This window comes from Notothenia coriiceps, unplaced genomic scaffold (assembly GCF_000735185.1).
Source record: "Notothenia coriiceps isolate Sejong01 unplaced genomic scaffold, NC01 NC01_scaffold00035621, whole genome shotgun sequence".
Classification (NCBI taxonomy): domain Eukaryota; kingdom Metazoa; phylum Chordata; class Actinopteri; order Perciformes; family Nototheniidae; genus Notothenia; species Notothenia coriiceps.
The window spans coordinates 28,319-40,450 of record NW_011368322.1 but is presented as its reverse complement, the minus strand read 5'-3'; the positions used below and the strand labels follow the sequence as shown (position 1 = coordinate 40,450).

Here is a 12,132-nt window from a genome sequence, read left to right as displayed (position 1 = left end):
TCTTTTTCTTTTTTAGTGTAGTGGAGCCTCACTTTAGAGACTTTACCGCGAACCATCTTTGGTGTTATGAAGTGACTGAGCTCTTGAACTGTGTGTGTGTGTGTGTGTGTGTGTGTGTGTGTGTGTGTGTGTGTGTGTGTGTGTGTGTGTGTGTGTGTGTGTGTGTGAGAAATTATTCTAAACTACAGACAGGCTGAGCCTGTCAGCGCAACTTACATGATGCCGTTATTAAGGGCGGTGCCGGCCGTCAACGGCCTGCTGACGATCGGCCTTTCTGTGATTCTCCAGGTCCGCCGTGTATTTCACCGCGGTGCAGACGGACTCACTGGAATACAGGGTCTACCGCGTTTAGGAACCGATAAGCAGAACCAAAATTGTGTATTTTGTATGGGTACTCGGTACCCTGCATTTTCTTATCGGTTCTCATCTGGAACCGAGTTTCGGTTCCCAACCCTACAGAGGAGTGAGAGCTTGAGCCAGAGCAGTGCATGTGTTGTGCTGTTTTTTTTATGACGTGGGAAAAAAAGGACAATAATCAGTCAAAATGATAAGTCAAAATTACTGGTAGAATCCAATCTTTTGAATAACTGGCCCAGTCATTTTTAATGGATCCCTAAACAATGTAGCTAAATTGTGGAGACAGGATTAGAGGGCCAGCTGGTTCATTTCTCTAATTTATGATATGGATGAAGAGTGCACTGAAGAACTTTGATGAATTATTTATCTGAAACCAGCATTTACTAATCTACCATCCTTCTTTCCTCCTCAGATACAAGTTGATTCGCAGACGGGTGATCTGGCTAATAGGCCAGTGGATCGCTGTCAAGTTCAAATCCGACCTTCGACCTTTACTCTACGAGGTCATCCTGAGCCTCATGCAGGATCCAGACTTGGTGGTAAGGCATACAGACATAAATCAGTGTTTTCTTTTGCACACTGCTCATAATCACTGGAGTGGCAGCTTCCTCAGAATACGTTCATTTCGTCATGAATTAAACAAACCCCTAGTGAAAGTGCACAGTCAGCGACACAGACGAGTTCTCAGCTTAACGTCATGGCAACGCATCAATGACTCTGCTAACTTTATACAAAGCCAAACATAGTCAGTGAGGGATTCTGGGAAGGTGTGTCATCTGATTTCTAAACTTCTCTTTTGTTTTCTTTAAAGAGGTAATTTGTTGGAATCGTTTTTATCAAAGAGTTTAATTCACTAGTTAACATTTTCACTCAGCCATGGCCTTGAAAAACCTCTTTGTAATCCTCATTTTGGAAAAGCAGCCATTATTATGCCATAGTCATCCGCAATTTAAAATTACAATTTGCCATCATTTGGTTTCCTGCTTCATGAGCCATGCACTTGACTGATGTGTTTTCCTAAAAAAATTATTTATATGAAGTGGTGTGAAAAGTTCTATGCATTATTTACAATGCAATTCAACATAATCTCCCCATTAGACTGAACCCTTTCTAGTTACTGCGTTCAATCTCTCTGCGTCTAATTGCTTCCCCTGCCTCTTAAACCCTCTTTGTGTAGAGGAACTTTTGGATGTATGTTTATTTCCCTTCCCCTTTGTTTCAATACACATAGAATATGATTACAATGTAATTAAGTTTATAATTGCAGAGCCCACGCAAACACCATGCCCTGATATATTATTGTGATGGATGGAGGGAGGGAGGCATAAACTCAGTGACAATTATGCAGCTCTCTGATGTTAATTGTATGTTCCCAGTTGTGACATGCATGATGCATCTTCCATGTATGGGACGGGTCTGGAAGCACACATGATGACACTAACAATGTGAAACAGTATATTTAGGTTTAGAGCCCAAGGATTATGTTTTCACAGCCATTTAGACTGCAATGGGGCCCGCTGCCACCTGTGTACATGGATACCAATTAACCGAGGAAGGTCACATTTCTCTCACATGTCATTACTTGCCTCATAGCTCATTAGCAGGCTGCTACAGTGGATATAAAGTTGTGTACACAGCATCATATCATTTAAGTAAATTCTGTCCCTATAGCATTCAATGGCTCATCATGAAGTATTGCTTTAATAAACCTACAGTACATGAAAGGCAGTCACACAGAATATGATCTTGTTTTACAGTTTTAATTATTGGAGGCATCCAAATGTGGGCAATTATACTTATCCCTACAAAAAAGCATGGTTTTAATATGTAACATTTGTTTTAAGACAGCTTTTTATAATTAAGTGCCATGCGTTAAGTGCCAAGTTTTAATGAGCCTTAACTGTTCCAATAGTCTTTCTTCACACAAGTTCAATGTTAGATCACTGGACAGCTCACCATGTTGTGACTCCCGATCAATATTGTCTGGGCAAATTAGAACCTCTTGGGCAAAATGAATTATTGATCATAAACTTAAAATCCACTAATGGAGAAAACTGCCCTCTATCTATCAGAGCGATCAGGTATCAATTTCTCTCATGCTATCCGGCGGTCCTTGTACTTCAGATGGAAAGTTCATCATTCAAGATAACAGATATATTTATCTCTGACATTTGTTTTGTGTATTTGACAAGAAACACTTGTAACAACTGTAGAGTAAGTAGAGTTGTAGTTTGATCAAAATGGTAATTTAACTGCATGCATTGTTTCAACTAAAACGGTTTTCTTGGATTTTTGTAAACAGGGCACTTCTCAAGCGAGAACTGTCTTAATTTATAAAGACAAGCCTATTTGGTGATAGTGAACACATTTCTGATGCTGATCTTTTCTGTGCCTGCTTAGTGTTTTCAATTTTCATTTTTATTTCTGCCGTATCATCTCCTTTTGTAACCACCCAGCCACCCACTCTCTTTAGCAACAAATATGCCTGTAGGGAGATATGAGAAGATAAAACTATTAGACATGTCTGTGCCTTAAATGCAATCAGTGAATTCTTCAAATTAACTCTTAAAGCAGTTTCTTCAAGCAGCATTGTTTTGTATACTTGTTGAAATTATTTTTTACAAGTAGCACTAACCACTAACATTCGCTACTATAACCTAGTTAACTATTAGCTCAGTTATCGGTGATGCTAGGGCTGGGAGCATAATGCTGTGATGTGCTACTTCTACCTGAGGAGTCGGCAGCGTTCTGTGTTAATCAAATGCCTGTCAAAGCAGATAATGAATTGCAGGTGCAATCCAGATTACATTACATTTCATTTCTTTGGGCTGATGCTTTTATCCAAAGCGACATACAATAAGTGCAATAACCGTAGTGATACTTAAACCGAACAACAAGGGAAGTGCAGATGTATTCACTTCAAGTAGGTCATACCATTGTAAGTGCTGGTGAATCAGATACAAGGCCAAAGCTAACTCTTTAAAGTACTGTTTTTTAAATCTTTTTTCCTTTAAGAATGTAATTGCCAATGTGAAATCCAAACAGATGCGTATTTAAGTTTGCGGCGGAATATATGCACAGTTTCTTCTGTCCTGACGTCAATAGGGAGCTCATTCCACCATTTTGGTGCCAGATGTTATGTAATACAAAGTAATGTTCTACTTTATTGCTATATAGGAATGGGTATATTTAGGATAATTGTACATGCTTATTTATTTCAGCTTATTGTCTAGATAAGATTCTACTATATCTTCTTTTTTGTGCCAATATAAATGATTATTGTCTGTCTACAGTTAATTCAGGCTTTTGAGGTAAAGCTACACCCGTGGGAGCTTTGTTAGTGACACAGTTTATAGGCCCTCATCAATGACTCTGAGCACAATTGCAAACTCTGATGCTAATAGCTTGCAGTTTTCTATTGTGCCATATAGTTTTTCTATCCACGTGTCCTCCATTCTCCTTTCTTTCTCACAGCTGCATACTTCTCTGATTTTTATTCACAGATTCTAAATAAAGGCTAAAAATAATCTTGCTTGCAAGTTTATCTTCTCTATTTCCAGGCCATTTGCATTCCCAGTGGGAGGTAACATTCCTTTCTAGAATTGTCTCTAAAGCTCTCTTTGACAACATGAAGCTGTTCGAGTCAACAGTACTTCCCATTTCTGCCCACCTTTCCTCAGCTGCAGGGAGGCTTTGAGGCATTTTAATATGGATTTTATGTCTCGTGAATATAATCCACCACTATATAACCCACTCAATTATGTTTTTGGTTACTAAACAGTAAATCCACTATCCTGACCGACACTGATGAACCACAAACTGTTCAATTGAGTGTTGGACCTACTGTAGGTATGTCCCGATCACCTTTTTTTGCTCCCGATCCGATTCCGATCATTTGATTTTGACAATTTGCCGATTCCGATTTTTCCCGATCCGATCTTTATGCAATGCATTAAGAGAAAAAAAAGGAAAAAAGCATTCAAGTTGTCCCTTAAGGTTATTTTTTTTAATTTATATTGGATATTCTATCCAACATGGATATAGCTTATTTTTTTCACAGCAGCATTGGATCAGTTCAGTTGTGCAGCATTGGATCAAAACAAAAATAAAGCTTACCAGTACTCGTTAGCTTACTGCTACAATTAGACACTGCGCCCTGCCCACTCTGTTGCCAGATTTGAGAGAAATAAGCAACCAGGTCTATGAAAACAAGCCCCAAAGAAGCAACATACATGATGTTGTGTAATTTGAAACCAAAACTAAGGCCTCAGGATGACTTTAAGACTTGAACATGGTCATTTTTGTTTTTATAATAAAAAATAAAAAAATCCCGATCCCCGATTTTTTTCTCCCCATTCCGATCTTTTGAAAATCACGTGATCGGCTCCGATCCCCGATCACGTGATCGGATCGGGACATCTCTAGTTGGAGCGAATGGTAATGGTCTTTAATTTAGATCAAAATGTGTCTGAGATATACTGAGACATATTACATCAGGTAGCATTTACCCCATACCAAACATACATATTTCTTGTCAGTGTAAATCTTCCAATCTATGTCAAGTTATTCAATGTGTAGTTAAATAATCTGAGACACACAATCAAATCAGAAAAAACTATCATTACTACTTTACAAGTCTATAAAAGCTTAACAGAAGAAAGATCTCTATTTCAGGTTGTTTTAGTAATTAGCCAGCAGTAGCATTCAGCAAATTATTATTAATGTGCTCTAATTAACATTTCCAGTTGATTGTGTTTTGTGCTTTCTGTTGTCTTTGTAGTGCTGTCTATATAGACACAATGACACTTTGAACCACTCCAGAGCAGTTTTAGCCAATTCCATCTTTATAAAATCTAAGATCCTGGAAATAAAAGCTGTCATTATTGACATCAGTGGAGGCCCGCCGGATCGTTTAACACAGCCTAACTTGTGAGGCCTCTGGTGTTGCTTTGTAATGAGCGGTTGCTCAGTAGAAATGTTTCTTTGGCTTGTTTGGATTCAGTGAGGTGGTTCAGTGACATTTTCTCTGATTCAACTTTTAATCACTTTAAAATTCAGTTTGAACCTGCTGTTTTTTAGTATTCATTTAAAGACCATTTGAAACTGAATAATAGTGTGTGTGTGTGTGTGTGTGTGTGTGTGTGTGTGTGTGTGTGTGTGTGTGTGTGTGTGTGTGTGTGTGTGTGTGTGTGTGTGTGTGTCATTAGACCCATCCAAGTATTTCATGAAGCTATCTATTATCTTCTCTGCTTTGCTGTAGAACTGAATGCATTTTCTCTCATTAGTGGTTGATTTTCCCAGAGGGCCAGCGCTGATGGCAACTGATAGGCTTCGTTCATCAACATACTCCTTCGGTTGCTTCTTAATGTATGCAGCATTACTCAAACATTATTCCGTATTTTATGATCTTGCAAACCCAGGGGGGGATTTTTACATCTCTAAATCCAATTCTCGAATGTAAATTTTACATGGGTCTTTTTTACCTTTACATAAGAACTTAAAATGAGTGTTTGAAATTCTTTTGAATGGAGGACAATTAAATAGGGTTATCAGTTTAAGTCTCTTTGATGTTTAATCACATGTATGCTTTCATGTATTTCTGAATGTATTGTAAATCTTCCATGCTGTTTTTCAAGGAGAAGATTAATTTATTTCTGCTTTGTTAAGACAACATAACCAAAATGATCACATGTTAGCACTTGATGAAAAAACCCGAACAAAGAGATCTGTGTGGATTATGTAAATCATTTTATACAACTCAATGGCATGCTGTAAACCATAAAAAGTAGTAGTAGTTTTACATCTTGTTTTTGGATGTTAATGGATTCACTACAGGGGAAATCAATGTTATTGTTTCATAAATTAATGACATATAGTCTTTTGAGAAAAAAAGTTGAATTGTAGCGACTAGTTCAGCACTAAATGTTATAGTTGTTTTTGTGGGATGGTTTTCTAAAATCGGTATATTGCAACTGGTGACGATTATACACCAGCTAGCTTTGGTTTGCTGCGCTAAGATATTAGCTTGTTGTAAAATAAGTAATTGGTTGTATGACTGATTGGTCCTGTAGTATGCTTGAATAGCCTAGAAATCACACGTTAACGCAAGAATGTTAGGATATAAAAACATTTAAATGCCCTTTTGCAAGACCTAAGGAAAGATGTAGATGTCAGAAAATTATGAAAAAGTCAAATACACTTGCATCTATCTAGACTACATTTTCTGTGGCAAAAGCCTTTCACACATCTTGCTTTTAAAGAAAGACACACACACGCACGCGCACGCACACGCACGCACACGCACACGCGCACACACACCCACACACCAACCCACTTTTGAGTTTTTTTACTTTGAATTTGATGTGAAATTGAGAGCATGCCCTTTCTTATAATTGAGTTCACGTTCCACACCTTTTTCTTTACCCGTCTAGCTTCCCTTTGACACTGCTGGAGTACACTGCTTGTCTATGAGAGTGGAGAAGCCGCCTTCTTTTCTTTATTTCTTTTCTATTTTATTTTATTGGTTTTTCAGTTGAATTATACTTAAAGTTCAGGGTAATCAATTGTTAAAAACATACTGTTTTTTCCAATAAATGGATGTTTTCAAAGTAAATGGATAATTGTTCTTTAATAATCGTGATATCAATTATTGACCCAAATAATCGAGATTATGATTTTTGCCATAATCGAGCAGCCCTCGCTTTTTCCTATCGTGAGATATTTATGTCTGGGATCTTTCCAAGGCTTCCATTAAAGGAACATGTCATTTTGTTTTGTTTTGTTCATTTCATTTATTTCCCCCTTGTATCAATACAAACTTGGTATATCTTCTCTCTATGTAGCTTAAATAAACCACTTATCCAGATGTACTAAATAAATTAAATGTTGATCTTGTTTTTTTTCATAGGTGCGGATTGAGACGGCTACAACCCTGAAGCTCAATATCCTTCCAGTTCTTTTATTTATTTTCAAAGCAGCATTTTCTCAACAAATAATTGTATTATGCTTTTCTTACTTTGTTTGCTGTTAAAGCCTCACTGCATCTGATGGCCTTCCTTAGGAAGACATGACTGTTTGCATATATATCTGTCCTAAACTGTTTGATTTCATCCTTAACTCATAACTACCCGTTGATGACTTTGAATTCCGGACAGAGCAATTCCTGCCAGTGAGTATTTTTTATCACTAACGTGGAATTGACTGTGAATGTTTTCAATCAAGTGACAAGCAGAGGATTATATATGAATAAAGTTTTCAGCTCTCCCTTTCTGCTTTTCTAACGCTTACATTGTCTTTCTTTTTTGTTTAGTACCTTGAGTCTATCTTTGGGCTGCTCTTCCAGCTGTTGCAGCAGGTGACGCAGTGTGACACTAAGATGCAGGTGCTCCATGTCATCTCCTGTGTCATTGAGAGGGTCAACATCCAGGTGGGTTTTGTTTATTAAACAACAGTTTAAGTGTTACCTTTTAGAACATAGGCCAGGGGTGTCCAAACCTTTATCACTGAGGGGCCACATACTGAAAAATGTTCAAAGGGCTGGGCCCTGTTATGTAAATAAGTTATTGGGCTGTTTTCTTATCAGCTTAGATTTGTTAGAACATATTTTCAACTTTAATTGACAGACAGTGGGCTTATCAAAACATGAACACTACTGTGTAATATATGTTTACAGATTTAAGAAGTTTAAGAAGACAAGCTCAAGTTTCATTTGTGGGCCATATTCCATTTTACTTTTAGAATTTGCTCAGTGCCGATTCAAAATGGCTGCATTTGGCCCCCCGGCCGTAGTTTGGACACCCCTGACATAGGCCATTGCTTTTCTTAATGTTTTTTTAGTGTCTGTAAAGAAGCCCTGTGGAGGTAGCTGCTTTGTGAAGCATAGCGTTGCTCAAATTATGTTCATCGATTCAAACTCTGCAGGGACATGTAAAGCTTGAAAAAAAAAAGCAGTATAACACGCATTCAAAACATTTGTCACCCTGCACTAGCCCCAGACCACCAAGCTTAAACAACCATCTGTCCTTAAAAGATAAATAGACGTGAATGATTTTTCACTCCCTGGGACACGGGCAAAGCGACCCTTTGTCAAATTCTTCACTGTTTGTAAATCACAGCGCTTAAAGCAGACCTTGTTCTGATGTCTGCTCTCATTTACCATGACGACACCGTTTTCTTTATGACACTGCAGTGCTTTTGCAGTGGTCTCAATTTTTAATTTTTTATGAGGATCCAATATTTAGTTCTAATCCATTTAACTGCTTACCATTTATTAAAAGGCCTTCTCCTCATGACCCTCACAGGGCTCTTTTCAGATCCGTTTTAAGCACCTTCCCTAAACATTCTCCTGACTTAAATATCTAACAGAAACGGCTTTCATCATTGTGAACTGTCAGTCTGGTTAAGTCTTTCTGAGTCGCCGGCCTTGGCTAAACATCTAAAGTCAGTAGAAGTCCCATTCATATTCTAACTCTTCTCACAAGGGATTTCAAAGCCACAAAGAGTGGCAGCCACTGAGAAAACTAGGCAAATGAAATGAACATGATGACAGATATGATGAGATTAAGCTCCTTTACCGACTGTCAGTCTCACACAAGTCACCCTAGGCTGGTTTGTGCGTCGGTTTTTCTTACTGTTTATCTCTCTCCTCAAGGCTGTATGTCAAATTATGATTTAACGGTTCCCTCTGCCTATAGCCAACTCTTTAACAAGGTGTAATGGAGGAAACCTCCCAGTATGGGGTCTGCAGCCCGGACTTAGAGAGCGACAGGGAACACAAAGGTCAGCAGGCACAGGAAAATGGCAGGAAAACTTTTTGAAGTCTGTAATTCACTGCCAGTGAAGTTGGATGTCTCAGAGTTGGCTGGCTGCACAGCAACTGCACCTGAATTACAGAGTGTGCCATGACATTTTCCAATTTCACACAGGGTCGAGACTGATGACAACCACTCGGTGACCGACCAAGTGTTTAAAAAGGATACAAATCAACTTGATTTGAAAGGTCAAACTCATTTTATTAGCAAGAGGTCGACCATCGGAAGCAAAGACGCAGAAACTTATCCTCTGAGGAATTGGTTTCAAGGTGTTCTTAACTTAGTTTAATGAGTGAAGCTGGTAAATCTTCACAATGCATACTGAAGTAGAATCTGAACATCATTATTGATCCACAAACGCATCATGTGTCAGACAAATTGGCTTCCATGCGCACTGAGGCATCAAGAGATCCCCTCCGTTGAGTTCTGATTTGCACGGTTATACTAAGAATAAAATATGCTATATTTTTCCACACCTCTATTCTACTGCAACATGTTTTGAAGCAGCTGATCAGGTTGTCTGAGGTATAGGATAAGGGAGTTCTGTCTAGTTAACTGCAAGGCAAAACAGGCATACAAAGCTTTGAGGAGAAGCCTTACATGAACGAAACGGTAGCTAACTTGTCTTTAGTCCTGTATACTGAATTGCTTGAGTTTTTGCACCTCTTGTCCAATTCCGATTTTTGTAACACTTTCTATGAAGGCCACATCTTTGGAGGCATTTATAATGCATTAGTAAAGCACTTGACTCAAGCTTTTTGACTTCACTCATAACTCACAAAATGCTTTCTGATACACTGTATCAACAGTCAAACATCGATGTGTCCATAAGCATTGTCTTTTTGAAGGATTGGTTATAAACTAGAAATGTACTGTTATGGAGTATAACACAATATTATTAGCTACACTCAACCTTACACACCACAACAATCAACGTACGTAAGGAGACAAACCATGCTACTATAGTGCATGCAGTATCCTAAGTTCTCATTGTATGTGTTAAGGAAAGTGATGTACATATTGGTGCATTTATAATCGTGGTTGCATTATCATAATGTTTCTTTATTGGCCAATTAGCTGAAAATCTGACCTGTTTCACCCGGTTGCTAATTGATCACTATTTCTAAGTGTGTTTCTGTAATTGACCAATATACATACCACTTTACAGAGAAACCTGTTGTTCTCACTGTTCCCAGAAAATACTTTTTTCATCTGCATCATTTATAGGAGACTATCATATGTTTGATGAGTGGTTTAAATGGTCTCACTGTCGTATCTGCTATGCTTCTTACATGTTATTCTCCTTCAGATCCGGCCGTATGTAGGCTGCCTGGTGCAGTACCTGCCCCTGCTCTGGAAGCAATCTGAAGAACACAACATGCTACGATGTGCCATCCTCACTACTCTCATCCACCTGGTAAAGGTACGGTGCAACCCCATTTTCAATGTTTCTGCATCATAAGCCTACATTTGGCTGGCTCACCATGGTGTCGCAGCAACCCAGCTCTAATCTCTCCCATGATCACAAGAGGAAAGCAAATTTACCAAACTTTTTGAATAAGCGTAACAGTAACAAAAAGCTATTGCAATTTTTACTGAGTTTAACTTATTGATTGGTGTCCAGGATTAAATAGCTCCTTTAATTTAAACTTCATTGTGTTGATTGTGAGTGGAATTACCAGGTTCAACAGTTGGTGCTGTCTAGTGGATCTGAATAATTGTGGATGTATTTGTCTGGCCACATTTTGCTGAGGCTTACTACCGAACTGTTGGATAGACAGATCTGGGTCCGGTGTATTTCCCATAACAGCTGGGTTACTGTGGCACCACCATTTTTTTTTTTTCCTTTCCCTTGCCTGCCAAAAATGTAAACGTGGCTAGGAAGGCAAGCTGGGCAAGTCTGTATTTGCTGCTTTATCATTATCAGATCCAATTTCTCATTCAACAAGCAGATATAAGATTTGAACCTTAGATTCAAAACTATGTCCTAACCCTCAGTTTCTTTTTTGTTTTCTTTTATGTTAGCAGCATGTAGCGGCAGATGCAATGTGAGCATTTGTTTAAATTGTGTTCAGACTTGTATAATAGTGTATCAGCAAAAACTTGGTGAACTTAAGAAGAATTAGTCTAGAAGCAGCCTGTCATAGCCTGCAGAAATATTTGGACCCCCATGTGGCTGTCGCAGCATTACTTCACAGTGGGAGATTGAACGCTGAGTGATAAGAGACACTCTTCCTTTCAAATATTAACATAAGCACACATCTGGAAAGCTGTGGGAGATACTTATGGTTTACAGCTGAAAGGGTTTGGATCACCCAATCGTGTAACTAAACACTAATGTAGAGTTTAATATAGTGCTGACTAAGGAAAAAAAGTATTCTTTGCACTGTTTGTTCAGAAAATAACTGGTTTATTGAAAGCTATGAATGCAAATGTCATCATGTCTGTAATTTGAATGTATAAGTAAAAACATCTTTAATCATGAAGGTAAATTCCATCATACTTTTATATAAATAATACCTAAACGATTGTGTGGACAAAATCACTTTTTTTTTTTTTTTCAAGAGTTCAATTCAACCCAGCTACATTGTCCTTGACCGTGTTCCTGTGAGGGATTAGAGCCGTGTGGCGCAGTAGAGCAGTGGTTCCCAACCTTTTTTCCCAAGATCCCCCCCCAAATGACTCCTGTTGGAAGTTGCCCCCCCCCCACACACACACACACACACACACACAAGGGGGGGGGGATGAATGTGGATGAATGTAAAGTATTTTGTCAAAGGAGGACGAAAGTGTAATTAAGGAGCACTATTGGAGTGAATTTGATGGTTATTGGACTCAGGATTAATTCATTTGGATTCCCGCTGTATGAAGAAATTAAAGACCTATCATGCTATATTTGAATAATATATTGTAGGGCCATACCTATATAAAACATTTTTTCAAAAATACCAAACAGATCATGCAT

The 12,132-nt window shown here is 38.4% G+C and overlaps 1 protein-coding gene across 1 annotated transcript in view; it reads left to right on the top strand.

The window, feature by feature from the left end:
* The window catches only part of LOC104963117 (importin-11-like), a 55,137-nt gene that overhangs the window by 22,458 nt on the left and 20,547 nt on the right, over positions 1 to 12,132 (top strand). The window contains 5 exon segments of the mRNA XM_010791679.1: positions 770 to 896; positions 7,265 to 7,298; positions 7,485 to 7,525; positions 7,667 to 7,783; positions 10,477 to 10,626. Coding sequence (XP_010789981.1) covers positions 770 to 896; positions 7,265 to 7,298; positions 7,485 to 7,525; positions 7,667 to 7,783; positions 10,477 to 10,626 — 469 coding nt within the window.